We start from the raw sequence: 16,062 nt of genomic DNA, 5'->3' as shown, positions 1-16,062 counted from the left end.
ATGTGTGTATCTGTGCATCTGTTTGTGGCACTCTAGCGCCTAAACGGATGGACCGATTTGGGAAAAAAAAATTGTTTGAAAGGAGAGTTGATCGAGCGTGTTCCTAGGTTGCGTCTTTTGATGACATATTGATTAACTAAGATATTAATTAAAAACCTCTAAAAGGTTTTCCGCGAGTTTTGCAGTAAAAACATATTTAAAAATTTAAAAAATTAGTACCAAAATAAAGAGTATTTCTTTCTGCATCTATGATAGAATGTGTTTGGAACTTCCATGTTATAAAGAATTCGAATTATAACACTTTTTTAAAGCAGATTTTCAATACGGCTAAACTTAATTCACGCGATTAGTAAACGAATTCATTGTTGGCCGACAAGGAAATTAAACGCAGTAATTTAAAATTCTTATCTGTTGCCAGTTTCTATTTGTTAACAAATAAAATACTAGTATTTGATTTTAATAGTATACGGCTTTTAAAAGAATTTTCAACTTTCCCTCTTAATTCTACATTTTTGATTCAGTCGGATTTTTTTTTTTTTTTTTTTTTTAGTTTTAAATTTTATTATTTTCTTTTGCAATAGAACCAATTCGTAATTCTAAAACTTGAAAGCCACCTTGTGGTGATTTTAGAAATCAGCCAAAGAGGTAAAACGTTTTAATTTTGCACGGATAAGCCAGATGTCTCGCTGCACAGGTCATAATACTCAACGTAAGTGGGTGCACTGGCCCGCCCAGGATTTTTTCTTGGAAGGGGTTAAAATCTTAAAATCACTCTGATACGCAAAATGAAAAGAGAGGCAAAAGCATTGAAATTTCAACAGACTTTCCTAGATTGAAGGAAGGTAGAAAAGAAATCTACATAAATCTTAGCTCCCTCTAAGATTTTTTTTTTTTTTTTTTAATTTCGTATAGGTAAAGTTTTATTACACGTTTCTTATTTTAATTCTGCGCCGACTTTATAAATTTCAGGAAAGAATATAAAACGCAGTGCTCTTTCTGTCTTCAGTGCTTTCTCTCCCTCTGTCTATCTCTCTATCAAACTGTAAAATCATTTTCAATTTGTAAATGATAAAAGACACATAGCAGCCTAATTATTCTCAAATTAAGAAAAACACAAAATAAAGAATGCTGCAACAAATATTATTTTACAAAACAGAAAAAGAGGTGGGCTCCTTAGTGATGGATATGTATCGAAGGAAAAGATTTTTACAGAAGCTGTATTTTAAGACAAACAATTTTTAATTATTTTGTAAATTTCCAAAACTGGAGCCCAAAGAACGCAGTTTTGGACCTTCTCTTCGGTCTGTCAAGGGGTCATGACACTTTCTGAATTCCTTCTTAATCCCCGGTCTATAATTGCGCCAAAGAGTTGCTGGATCTTTGTTTTACCTCTTTCAGCAGCCATTGACTGCAGCGCCTCCTATAGTTAATTTGAATTGCGAATAACTCGAAAACGAATAGAAGTTTCTTATAAACATGAAAGCGTTTGTCGTTTCAGCATCCGCCCTCTCAAACATCACACAAATGATAGTTATTTGTAAAGGAGGACCGTGGTGGCCTGATCGGTAAGGCATTGGACTTGGGGCCGGAGGGTCTCGGGTTCGATCTTCGCTGGTCGAAAATCCACCGTCGTCATTAATGGTGACTGGGCGACGTTAAATATGCTCGTGGTCACAATATCCTCCAAGTGAAACGATACCTCTGGGGGTGCCAGACCAGAAAGTTATTCGGCTTCTGGCCTGTTTCAAAATTCTCGAACTGTCCACAGGTGGCACCACCATCTATTGTGTTGTCTTCTGAAGGCAAGGCGCCTGGCACGCAGTCCTTCATAGTTTGAGGGCCAGAGGTCCCTTTGATAGTTGATAGCTGATATTTGTAAAGGAGCACCTAGTAAGAAACCATCATTATCCTCAACACAGAACGTACATTATTGAACCAACTATAGAAACGGAGTCACTAGTCATCTTTATCTTTACAATTTTAACAAGAGTCTAAAGCGGAGGAAAATTTGTCTCCAGTCTCATGTACCCGTGGTAAAGCTAACGGCTAACCATAAAACTTTCGGGCCCACAGATTAAACAAGCACGGACCTCAATTTTTTTTCCCTCTGGAAAATTAATGCTTGATGATAATCGTCAAAAACTTGCAGTAAACATCTATTCCAGAATTCAGTGTGGAACCCCTTCATCAGACTCGTGCGTTCGCGATTTTGCTGTACTGTGTAAACGTACTTGCACTCATGAAGGGGCTCCACTGTCGTCTTGAAATTGCTGTTTGCTCTAATTCTTCAATGATTTGTGCTTCGTAAATCTTTTTTTTTCTCTCTTTTTTTTCGGAGAAAATTTTTTTTGCTGTTGAGAGATTTTGTTCGTTAAATGTTTGTTTAGAAAGAAAAGAGAAAAAGAAAGCAAGATAAAATGGATTAGAGTTTCTTGGTGCAATAAGAATGTATAAATCTCAGTGATTATCTGCTTCTCTCATTCCAAGTCATCATAATTTCTAATTTTTTTTTTCTTTTTGATAAAAAACATTCACGCTTTTAATTTTCTTAAAAAATGTTTAATTTGATAATTACATTTTTTTCCCCAAAAAACATTATAACTCTTCTGTCTCCCTTTATTAGCGTTGCCAATCCTAGAAATAAATGAATATCGCTGAAGAATAATGACAAAGAAATATATGAAGCATTGCAGACGATACATAGAAGCGATTCTCCAAAAACCTGACATCTTCTAATGACAAAATCTTTTAAAATAAAAATGTTTGATTTTTTTTTTTTTAAATTTATACTGGGTTTTACATTTTAGCTATGCTGTCATGTCATAAATAATGCCAGGAGAGGGGCATTTTGCCAACACAGAGCCTGCGATCAAGGCCCAGAACTATTTTTAAGACTAAAAAATGTAATTTGTTATTTTTATCTCTAAATTAGGCATAACAAACAGGGGCGTGCACAAGGAGGGAGAAAGGACACTTGTTGGCCCGTGCCCGAGCCCGAAGGGAGCTCGAAATTTTTAAAATGAGGTGTGAAATATATGTAGGAACGTAGGGGTAAACAATATGGGCGAGGGCGTAAAAGTCATTTGTGACGGACCCCAAAACTTCTGTGCACGCCCCTGATAACAGAAATAATTTTATAACCCTTAACATGAAACAGAAATGTTGCTCAGGAGAGTGACAGTAAAAATATTTCATACCTCAGTTTTGAACTTTAAAGTTATAATATATCAGTCAAATCAGAACTCTAAAATACTCTAGAAATCCAATAAAATGTTGAGAATAATCACAGTTGCTTTACAAATGATTCAAAATTCCTTCTTTTTACCTGTAATAATTGAACTCATTCCTAGACCAGGAGAGCAACATGAAAACCTTGGGGAAAACTTGAAAATGATGTATCTTGATTATATAAATAGTTAAATGGATGAAAATAATATTATTTTACTCCTCGTAAGTACAATTTAATACTGCAAATGTAATTTATGGATAGTTAATATAAATTTTTGAAATAATTTTAGTGAATTTGAGAAAAAGATTTCGACATAGGAGAGTGGTTTTCTGGTTGAATTTTTGAATAAAAATTTTCTCAGGAAAAAATAAATGAATTATTGTTTTGGAATGAGTGTTGCCTAGAAAGACATTGGGAAAATATTTTTAACAATAAAAAAAAAAAACTTTGTGGGTCAGCCATTTTATGTGTTCTTCTTCATGGACACAATGTTGTACTGTTTCCACCTTTTGTGTAAAGATGATAAGAGAATGCATGGTCTTTTAGAGACGTTTAATGCACTCAATATTTACAGCTATATTACAAATTACAGATTATTTAATGTTACAAAGATATTTTGAACTGCGAGAGCCACTCCGCGACTCACCAGCTCTTTGCTCTACGAGTGTCTCCCCCTTTGACCTATTTACTTTCTCTTATATACGGGGATTCGTTTGGCGGGGAATGCACCCCTGTTTACAACAGTCAGACGATGTTGACAAGGTGGTTGAAAAATGTTCCCTATAGTGTCACAGACATCATATCACACCAAACGGAGAAAGTTTATGTGCACAACAAATGTCCAGCTTCGGATAGAATTCAGCTATTCTGAAGATCTAATTTCGAACATTTCTCAGAAAAGGGGAGCAAAAACCGTATTTACGTGTGGTCTTATACTTATCCAGCTCCCATACTGGTGACAGATATAAAACACCCGCGTAACATGTTTTTCTCACGATGAGTGTGGTCTGGGAAAGAATTTCTAGACCGACCCCACACATTGAATCAAAATAGCAAACAACTGGAGAAGTCGCATCGGTATAATGTTGTTAAGATGTTGGAAAACCACTCGTAAATTAACAGAAAGTTAAGCATTGCAGACGATAAACTTACAAATAGCAATAACGATGTAAATCATTCTATTGGCGTTAGGTTTACGTCATTTGCTAGGACCAGGAGATTTGCAAGAATGGTTGACACTCACCTCTCCAGCGGGGCGAAGTGAGTACTTGATGCAAATCCACATCTCCCAGTTCCTGCCGCAATAATTTTTCGTAGGCAGCCAAATCTTTCTTTAACGTGTGGAGTTGATTTCTGGCCTCTGCTAACTGGAAGCGGCTGTGATCCAGTTGCAGCTTCAATCGCATACCCTCGTCGTCCAAAGAAGAATCTCCCAAAGGATGGGGTTGCCATTGCTTCTTTTCTTCATCTGCGTGCAAATGGTTCGTATTAGACAAGCATTTGAATGTGTGAACTACTATTCTTCTCTGATAAGGAAAGTCCTGCTATTGAGGGAGTTCATTACCTCTTGGGGAGAGATGTGATAGAGCTGATCGTTGTTGGCAAGAAAATGAATGCATCTACCGGTACCCGCGACAAAAAACAATCCCCACTCACACTTACTGTGCGCCTCTTGCAAGTTGAGCTCCTCTGGCCGGTCGATTAAACGATTCCATTTGTTGAAACAGGGGTGAGGGAAAATGGTTGAAGGTCTAAAGGCTTAATGGTAGCCCAAATCTGGGCCTAAAAGTTCCTCTTCTTACTGATTGCTCACCCTTGAAAGAAATGGACTTGCTCAAGGCCGTAGCTCAACTTCTCAGAGGCGGACAGTACCTGTCCAAGAGGAAACAAATTTTCACAAGATCAGAGCTTTTTCTTACCAGCAATGAAGGGCAGCCAAAAAAAATCAATTGACATCCGAAAAAGTTAGAGATAAGAATTTTTGAAAGATTACAATTGAATATTTTATCGGTTTTTTTTTTTTTTTTTCGAAACATCAAACATTCTATATGTTAAAAACCAAAGTATGCATATTTATCTTTTCTCCGTCATCTTCCATTTCATTCTAGGAAAAGTAGTTTTTCAAAGTAGTTAACCAAAACGAATTTCATTCATTAGTATAAAACATCTCTAGAAATACTTTAATGGCTTGGGAAAATAACCACACTAGCCATATTTCTGGCTACTATAGTTCAGGCAAACCTAACCTGGCAGTTGCATAATGTTGTGATGTAATTAGGATCAGTGTAGTCTATTCTGCACAATGCTACCAGGTTAGGTTTGCCCCAACTACGTATAGTATCACACTTTTTCCCTTCGCTACTCACCTGCGCTACAGAACTTCAACAACTCTGCTGCATCTTTCTCGAATTTCTTCTGCAGATCCAAATCTTCAGCTCTTGCAGAAGCTACATCTCCCATGAGTTCCCTGATCCTCCGTTTCCGCTCGTTCGTCGGGCATGAATCTTCCTCGTCAAGAAGGTCAGGGAGCCGCAGGGTCGGCCTACAGAAAGATTAATCTCTCTTACATACATTCTATTCGTCACGTAAATCATAATTAAAGAATTCGACTATTGATAAAATAAATTAATAAATAAAACGTAAAATTGAAAAAAAATTTTAAAGAAAGATTGAATTTTTGGCATCTTGAATTGAAATTATGTTTTACGCAATCACGAGCGTCTGTGTGTATGCCTATGTATGCATGTGTGTGTGTGTTGTGTATGTAGTGGTGTGTGTGTGTACGTAGGCGTGTGTGCGTATGTACACGCGTGAGTAGACGTTTATGCGTGTAGGCGTGTGTGTGTGTATGTAGGCGTGAGTGCGTATGTAGGCGCGTGAGTAGACGTTTATGCGTGTGTGTGTATGTAGGCGTGAGTACGTATGTAGGCGTGAGTGCGTATGTAGGCGTGTGAATAGACGTTTATGCGTGTAGGCGTGTGTGTGTATGTAGGCGTTTGTGTGTGTATGTAGACGTTTGTGTGTGTATGTAGGCGTTTGTGTGTGTATGTAGACGTTTGTGTGTATGTAGGCGTTTGTGTGTGTATGTAGGCGTTTATGTGTGTGTATGTACGTGTGTGTAGGAATATGGACGCAACCTGGAGACAGCGCTCGCTAGAGGAGCAGCATCGGGAGGGGCCAGTCCACGGTGGTGCTGCAGAGGAAGGCGGGGGAAAAATAAAATCATAGGAACATCATTCAAAGTTCAAAATGAAAACAATTAGCAATTCGTGATTGCTCAATAACACTTGATATTGATGAAGCAGGTGATCTGTCGTGCTTAGTTATTTCATAGATGGCATCATTGAATCAGCATATTTTAGTGGTGCTATCTGTGACATAAAGAGAATCTTACAGAAATACCATATAGCCTGCTGCACCAATACCAAACAATTTCATGGTCACAAAAATGAGTTGTAACTTCCTCACCTCCCCCCGCCCCCCTCTTGCCACCGATTTAAGATTAATGGGTAATGTAATACATCGGTATAGTAATTAATCGAATAAACTATACCTTACATCTTAATTTCCGTAAACATTAGTTTAATGTAAACATATTCAGCGTAAATAAAAATATTCAACGTAATACTACTTACATAACAGCATGGGGTAAAGCTTTCACATGCTGCTTGGAATGTGGTAGTTGTAACTTGCACAAGCACGCAGTAAGAATGTTACTGTTTCTTTTCTTTGATTTGTCTGCCATCTTAGTAAGAAAATTTGGGCCAACTTTCTATATCTGCAAAGGATAGTATAAAAATTATTGAACAGAAAATTGCATAAATTTATGTGCAAATTTTCTGATTGATAGCTACTCTTTAAATTTCGTACAGTTACATAGTACATGCACCCCACGCCTTCCCTTTTAAACAGTACACGTCTTTTTTATGGGCTATTAAAAATTCACAATTGCAAGTTTTCCAGACAATCTATTATTTTAATTTCTGTCTGTGTGTGTGTCTGTAATCCTATCTCCTGCGAACCGACAGTGTCTACCAGGTAAATACTACTGGTACTGTTGGATGCAGGACATCCAGGGGAAGCCATTACGCCCTGTCTCATCCGTACAAAGCTCAAGGATCGGCCATCCAGGGGTAAAAAAGCATTAAAATTGCAGCAGGCAGCATTGAGCCACCGCAGGTGGCGAATATGAGTGTGGAGACCGAAGCGAGCAGAGCGTCATCGTCGTAAGACTTCGCCTGTAAGAAATTCAGAATCTGAACGGGTCTTTAAATCTACATAAGGGCATTGAGAAATAATTTTGTACTTTTTATTTCTTTTAAAAACGTGGTACAAAATTAAAACCATTTTTTATTTCAAACACTATTTTCTGATCGCTTCGATCGGTTATTATGTCTGACAACCAGCATGGCCGAAATACATTTACTTGTCAAAAAATAGGAGAGATATTGAGGAAGTTGCCAAGACTTCCTTATCGAAATCTTCCCTCTTTACATTGAAAGTTAATTAATCCGTAATATGCATTGTATATACCACTTAACGATTATTAAGTGTGACAAAAGGAGAGAGGGGGGGGCTTTTTTTTTGAGCAATCGCGATTGCTTATTGTTCTCACTTGACCGTCCTTGATGTTGTGATTCCTTTTTCAGCTTGGATCAGGGGCCTCTGCAGCACCACCGCCCACCGGCGCAGTTCCTCTGGTCCTGAACACTGCCCCCCGGAATACACTTCTGCTGGGTGGTGGCGTCCATATCCTACACACTCATGCTCATAGATACACACACACTCACACACGCGCCTTTAGAACACATACATACGCCTACTTGCACACACGTAAGCCTACACACACACAACTATACACACGTAACCACCCAGAAGGAGGGACATCCTTGGGGGGGGGGAGCCGTTTCTAGAAACAATAACTCTAATGAGTAGGATCTTGTCGCAACTCGTGATTGCGAAAAACATAATTTGAATTCAAAGTTTCAGAATTCAAATAAGAGTTGATTGGGGGAAGAGGGCCACAGGTCTTTTTTTTTTTTTTTTTGAGTGTGACATAATTTATGTACAGCGCCTAAGGGAAAATATTGCTCGAGCAAACATTGGTATCAAAAAATTGACGCCAATGGATAAAAGTCGCCAAACTCAATATTATCGAAATTTTCCTATAGATTATCTAAGTGCGTACCGTGCCACAAGGGGAGGCGAAGGCTGCCGCGAAGCGTCCATGGTATCAATATGTATGTATAACAGAGATAGACTAGGATGCAATGAGAAAATTAAAATTCTTCGAAGAGTGCCAAGAATCGGGAAAGTTTGGGAGTTATGCCAAAGACCCTCTTGGTTATGCCCTATTATTTTGGAGGGATATTTATCATAACGTGAAACATTTGGCATGGATTCCAAAATTTTGGCCAAACTAATCAAAATATAGTGTTTATCTGCTTGTCAAACGTTGCAAAAATCAATCTTGCTGAAATTTAAAACTTAATGTTTAATTTTCAAACGAAAAAAAAAAGCCATTAAACAAGACTAAAGCTATACATTAAAATGGGAAAATATTCGCCAAACAATTAAATTATAAGACCGTTACAAATTAAAATGACCCGTCAAACATATTGAGCCATTAAAAAACAATAAAAGTTTCCATTGAAATGCAAATTTAAAGCAGGAGGAGCAATAATGGGAAAGCAACTTCAATAATATAAATTCTTTTTGCCAGTTTGACATTTTCCACGTTATGATAATTCCCCTTATTTTGCGTTTTTTAAGATTTCTTGCAATTAAGAGAGTAAGTTTAGAGGTTATAAATTTCATTTCTAAGAGATTAATGTATGCATCTCATAGCGGATGCAGGGAATTCTCTATTGGCTTCTTTTCAAAAATTACTCTCAGATATTTTCCCCACGGTAATTTAACTGTCAATAAATTAACCATTATATTTATATCAAAAGGAGCTAATCACCTGATATCTTTACTGTTATATACCTGTGTGAATTGTCTTGAATATTTAGAGAGACAAATCCACGTTAACAAGAAACAAAATACCAACTAACCTAACTCAAATCATGACCTCACTAAAGTTCGCTTATTAAATTTAAGCGTCATCATCATCTAGTGGGGCCATGCTCAAATCATAGCCCCACTAGATGGTGCTGACGCTTTCGGGCCTTGACAATTTACGACTTTTCTGTGTTAAACCGATGCAACTATGATCTGCTCTTGAAATTGAACGGAATCCTGTGCATCCACCAATCAATGACAAGTTTCAAAGTTGGTTTATTTTTGATTGGACGTCGCCCATTTTGACCTCAAAAGGCGCTGAACGGAACTCTGGCATCCACCAATCAATGGCAACATAATGGAAAACAGGGATTCCCTGTAGCGCCCTCTTTGTTGTTTCATCAGTTTCAGCGATTGTCTCGGCCTGTAAGCGTAAGCAAATTTATTGGGGCCATGCTCAATTTACTTGAAATTAATGCAATTTAAGGGTCACAGCGATTAAACATTATACTAATGACTTTTATTAAATCGTTCAATTTCACAAGGGTTTACTCGTCTCACATTGCTTTATTATTAACATCGTTTCATTAGATTTCGGTTCGCAACTCCAGAGCTCGGACACGCAACCTTGAGGTCAATACCAATACTAAAGAAAAAGGTAAAACATTCCATTCCACGTGTTTTCTTTGGGGTAAGTTACAGGCTTCAGACAGTTTATGGTGTAATGTAATTTCAGGAGAATAGAAAAGAAAGCTTCCCACAAACACGACGAAAAATTACTGTCAGTCACTAAGCGTCAAAGCAAGTTATAAGTTACGGCATTTGTTTGTTTTACCTTTTTCATCCGCCATTAGACAATGGCAGCAGCACCCCCTATAGTTTATTGAAGTTGCGAATTTCGGGGATCTCGATTTTAAGAGAAAATTCTCTTACCGTCCAAAAAAAATAATTAATTTGAATTCTGACATTTTGAATCATTTTGAATTAAAATTATGTATTTCGCAATCATGAGTTGCGATAGGGCCCTACTCATTGGAGTTATTGTTTCTAGAAACAATTCCTGTGTGAGGACATCTGACTCCAGCTCCGTTATTCACTATTATAGACTGATGAGTCCAAAACAAGGACCAGGGCCGTATCCAGGGGGGGGGAGACGTCCCTCCCCGCCCCCGAAATGTTTTGTAACGTAAAATAGAAGCTTTTTCTTTACTTACTATTGTCAGGAAAGGAAAACATTTTTTATTTTTATTTTGTAACTATTAAACGAGTAAAAATTTGAAGAAATACAGAAAAAGCTATTCTTGTTATCATTAGCTAAAAAGCATACTTGTAAATTATACTTACTAGGACTTCCTGCCGTATTTCGCAATTCAATTCAGTGCCGTCCAGGACCAAGGCAGGCCCCTTGTCAGTTTAGTAGACTTGCCCCCTCCCCCCAAAACTCACATAAAACTTATACTATGCCGATTTCGAGGCGTGGACTCCCCAAGGGCCGGGCCCCTAGTTTTTGATTAGACTAGTATCTGTTTACCAAGATGTGCTAAATTCAGCTCCTTGATACATCAACATCCTGCGTAAATAATGCAAAAATCAAGATTCTCGGGGTTTTTTTAGCATATTTCTCAAGATAAATTTTTGTGACTCATATGTTTCATGTTTTGCCACTTATTTAATACTGAATTTAGTAATTTTGGAAGTTTTTTTGTTATTGCTTATTTTTATCTTACTTCTACTGCATACTGTTAATATCTTAAGCATGAGAAAAAAATATAACACTTACTCTACTCTATTTTATTTTCTGAACTACTTTTAATTTAAGAAAAAATTGTTTGTTTTGAGAAATATTTCGTTACATTTATTTTTAACTTAAAACAGGTCTGTCTTACAAAGTTATAATCATTTTGTAAGACTGTTCATTGTACAATCAACTTCTGGAAAGTGCAAATAAAGTGCTTAAAATAATTGCAACTGTTCTAGAGTTTTTAAAAATTGTTTAATTTTTGAAATTCCTTGAAAAGTACTTCAATTTTGTCTCTTATCTAGAAAATAAAGTATGAATTGGCCGAATGGCAAGAATATTACTCTTTCGTTACTTATTTTCTGAATCTCTACGCCATTCTTTTAAAGCATTTTGTACAATTTTTACTATAGGGCATTTGATGAAATGGGGCAGGGGTGGGGATGTTGGAGAAATTAACAAAAACAAATTACACTAAAAGCCGATATGAGCAAGTGCCGATGTGCTTCCCTTTTCTCCTCCCGTGCTTTTCCTTTCTATCGATTAATGTCAACGATTTGTTGAACATGTAATTTTTATTTTGATTGATCTTGACTTGCAAAAGAATGCATAACTTTTAAAAGGTTTTGTTTGCCTATTTTTATTCAAATTTTTGTAATCTCACTCACCCCCATATAAGGATTCAAAATACAGATTTTTATATCTAGTTTTCAAAATCCCCCAGACCCTCTGAAATAATGGATATTCTACATCCCACTTAAAGGGCCACTCTCCTGTTATTCTTCCCACTACAAGATGGATAAACAAATAAGAAATTGAAATAAAAATAACAGGGTGGCGACAGGAACTGTGAAAAAAAGTTCCCTGACTTTTCCCTGATTAAGTTCACCAAATTTCCCTGATTTACGTTACCAATGATAATGGTTTTCTTTCTTTGCTCTACTTGAAATCCATTGTATGTTTACATAAAATGCAGTATTTTAAACGTTTAAAGTTGTGTAAAGTTGTTGAACTAAAGATATATTTTAAAAAGATGCTACTTTTTTAATAAAATGGTTAAAAAAACATATCAAGTCAATATTTTTTTTTGGGGGGGGGGGGGGGACCTACAAAAACAGTATATTAAATTTTTCTACAATGGAAAGATTATAGAAAAAAAAAACTACTTTACTTTCAAAAATCACTTAGCATAAGAATTTTAAGAAACTATTAAAATTACTCTTAAAAACATGTGTATTTATGATAGAACTAAAAAGTAATTGAAATTATTTTGAACTAAGTTTTCAAAGAGTATAATAATTGTTGCAAAAATAACAAGTAATAGTGAAAGAATAGAAGTAATGTAGTTATTCTTATATAACTAATTGACATATTTATGCAAAACAGATGAAACCATTCGACATCTATTCATAGGGAGTTTTTCTCTAATCAAGAACATAGGTTTTAATGAATGAATACAGCATTTTAACAGTAAAATAATTAAGATATTTATTTAAGTACACATGTTAACTCTATTTCAAATGATTTCAGTATGTAACAAAAAAAATCTTGGATTGCTTTTGTAACAAACAACTTTGAAATGCAAGAAAAAAAGAAAAAAAAACAATTAGTTAATTTCAAAATATATAAAAGAAGAATACAACTTGGTTGTAAAATTAAAGAATCACTTCAGTCTGAAGAAAAGAAAACCTTTATAATCTGCGGTGACATCAAATAGTATAACGGCAAAAAACAAAGTTTTTTTTTTTAATTGAAAGTTCAATTTTAGCAATTAAATTAAAATCGCGAAGAAGTAATAACTTTTAAGCTTTCATAGTATTAATTCAAAAACCAAAGATTTCTTCTTGAAATCGTGATTACAGTACGCTAATTACTTCGAGACAATGGAATAAAGGCAAAGGAGCTAAGGCATTAATGAAGGCTTCCTCTTTGCCTGTATGGTTGTTTATTTTACGTAGCACTGAAAAAAGGAAATTTAAAGCTAGGTAAAATAAACAACCTAACAGACATAAAAGCAATCTTAGGACGTTCATCCTGTGGTTAATAAGTAAGATTCAATACTTTGACGTTGAGGAAAACAGATGCACAAATATGCGGCAGTGTATAATCTCACCTCATTAATTTGACTTTTTTTAAACAGTTAATTGGTGGGAAATGCGTAGGGAATTAGAGTACTTAATTTTGTAAAGCAAAAAAAAAATTTTTTCTTCATAAAATCAATTTTCCCTGATTTTTTATTTTTTCAAAATTTCCCGACTTTTCCCTGATTAATAAAGTTCCCTGACTTTTCCCTGATCTCCCTGATCTGTCGCCACCCTGAATAAAGACAGCGGGAGCATTAGAAAAGAGAGACAATAACATGAGATCTGTATCAATAGAAAAGAAACATATTGGGGAAATGGTCTGTTTCACCTACGACAAAAAAGTCAGGACCGCAAAAACGTACCTGCAATAGCCCAGTGCCCCGTCAAGTCCCAATTCGGCCCATAAGCGAGTTTAAAAACTTTTACGCGTGTATGTACACATATGTGTGTGTGTGTGCTTGGGCAATATGCGAAACCGGGCCCCTCCCGGAAAAAAAATTTTGGATATGGCCTTGACAAGGATGAAACTGTAGTCCCTGGATGTCATAACCGGGTTGTCGATATATTGAACGTAGTTCTGCCTTACTCCTGGCTAAAGGGTGGTAACTTACTGATTTTTATGTTACAGGATGTTTCGGCTTCTTTCACATGTGTTGTCAGTTGATTCAACTTTTCAAAATAGATCACACTCAACTAGCTGACTGCCGTTTGAAGACATTCTTGGCTGCTTTCACATGAGCCATCATGTAAAGCTTCTTTTCTCAATATATCTGTATGGGAAACTGAGTATTGTATCAGTATGGGATACAGTAATAAGATATTATTAGCATGATGTCATACATTATTATTTAGCATGATGCTCTTCTGCATGAGAAGCAGAAAAGGAAAAAAAAGTTTGGCTTCTGTTCTTTACTTCCCCGACCTAAACAAACAAGGAGTTCAACCACTGAAAAAGAATAAGAGGTAGAGAGAGTGAAGACTTCAGTTATTGAAGCACGGATCCCCAGTGACAGAATGTATTTTAAAGTAAAGTATCAAAAGAAATCAAGGGCAGATCCAGAAATATTTCAAGGAGGGGGTGGTTGATTTTTGTGACTTACCTTTTACTACGCATCAATCTGCTTACTTACTTTTTTTTTTTTTTTCTGGGCTTTCACATCATTTTTATTTAAAACAACTAAAATTTAGAGGTTTGAGACAAGGAGATTCGAGAACCTATTATTTTCCTTTCCCTGTGAAAGAGGTATTTTAAATTTATGTTTTAAAACTTCAATTTTGTAAAAAATTCTATGGGAATGTTTCGGACTCCATCCCCATAATATCATTGAAGGTTGTCAAAAATTGCACCTTTTGAAACTTCAGTTTCGAAAAATTACCATAGAATAGTTACTGAACACATTCTTTCCCCTGCCCTAATATTACCTGAAATATCTTTTCGTCGTGAAAATTTAAATTTACTGAAATGCTCGGGGGAGGGTTTCCCAAACGCTTCCTCCTAACATCACCAACATCGTCTAAAAGTGCCTTTTTGAAACTTCGATTTTGAAAAGTTTCCGGGAGGGATATTTAAACGTCATTCATTTCCTTACCAACATCAAAAATGGCCTACATTCTCGTTTTAGAACTTCAATTCGGAAAAATTGCCAGTGCCCCTCAAGGTCAGGGGGATCGCCCCTCCCTGGTATCCGTCCTTGGAAGAAATTTTGATTCTCTCGCTAAATTCATATGAAACATGTCTCCCATCATTTGTCGCAGCTGAACCATGTAGTTTAGGATCTTTGTCTCAGCTTTTCCTGAGCCAATAATTGGATTTGCTGCCTCCAATTACTTATTTCTACTCTAAGGTTTCAACTAATTGAGCAAAGAGAATCCACTGTGCTGCTATAAGCTTAAGATTAATGATGAAAGGGTTAGCTGTAGCTCAGTGCGTGATAATGTATAGCGACTAACGAAGTAACAGGCCAATCGAGGATTAGAGGTCAAAACTTACCTGGCGATCCATAGCAAACCAGCCATTTCGAAATCCGATTGCATCTGCTTCCATAAAACCAACTCATTTTTCCTTACTACGCAATTGTACCAAATACACATTAATCACTTTGCATCGACTAATATTTTCAACCCTTCTTACACATTTTTTGGTTGAAGATTTGCAATCTCCTAATTTGCTTAGTAAGCTTAAAATGAGATAAAACTTGTTTCGGTTGAAAATGATTGTATACTTTACTGTAATTTAATGCTGAGTTTGAGGAAAAATCACTAACTCATTTATAATTTTTTGGAGAAAACAGTTTGAATCTTTGTTCCACAAATAAATAAATGGAAATAATCTTTTGATAGCATATTTTTAAGAACAAAACTACTTCAAAAAAAAAAGAAAAGTGTAACTGTTTTGTTACTTTTAAATTTGCATGTACATTGAAACTTCCGTAATTCAACATGCGGATAACTCGACTAACCAGAATCTCTAATATAAGCCCTATTGACCCATGAATTTCTTTCTTCTCGAACAGGTTTATATATACTGTTAAAAAATTTATAAACAATAAACATTAGTTTTACCACCGAGAGAGTATATCCCCTTATTTCTCGCCAGGTTTTTTACAGCAAAGTGGAACTTATCCCTTATTTGCTGGTATCCACTCATTCACTTTCATATCAAAAGGGCACAAAGCCAAATTTGAATTTTCCACTTCTAACTCAAAAGTAGTTCACAAATAAAATAGCGGTGCGAAGCACTGGTTAAGCATTTCCCAATCAAGTGTGATACCCGTCCGTATTAAGAGATCGCAGCACCTTGCATCTTGTGCGAGTCTTATCAGTTAGGCAGAGCGACCTCAAATTGTGATAAATTAATGATTGAATTAATTACTTGAAAAATTAAGATTAATTGTTATAATTATTGCGATCTATTAAAACCTACAACGTTGCTATTTGAATCGGCTTAGGTGGTTTTATTGTTCATACGTAATTGGATCGGAAGGTTTTTTTTTTTTTTTTGAACTGTT

At 36.0% G+C, this 16,062-nt stretch overlaps 1 protein-coding gene across 1 annotated transcript in view; it reads right to left on the bottom strand.

Annotated features, from left to right (window-relative positions):
• The window catches only part of LOC129228519 (uncharacterized), a 53,150-nt gene extending 38,080 nt beyond the window's left edge, over positions 1-15,070 (bottom strand). The window contains exons 1-3 of the mRNA XM_054863199.1: positions 15,045-15,070; positions 5,596-5,771; positions 4,473-4,697 (exon numbers count right to left, since the gene is read on the bottom strand). Coding sequence (XP_054719174.1) covers positions 4,473-4,697; positions 5,596-5,771; positions 15,045-15,070 — 427 coding nt within the window. The remainder of the gene's footprint in view (positions 1-4,472; positions 4,698-5,595; positions 5,772-15,044) is intronic.
• Between the last annotated feature and the right edge of the window lie 992 nt (positions 15,071-16,062).

This window comes from Uloborus diversus, chromosome 8 (assembly GCF_026930045.1).
Source record: "Uloborus diversus isolate 005 chromosome 8, Udiv.v.3.1, whole genome shotgun sequence".
NCBI classification, from domain to species: domain Eukaryota; kingdom Metazoa; phylum Arthropoda; class Arachnida; order Araneae; family Uloboridae; genus Uloborus; species Uloborus diversus.
The sequence above is the reverse complement of the archived record's forward strand: the minus strand, read 5'-3'. Positions and strand labels throughout refer to the sequence as shown.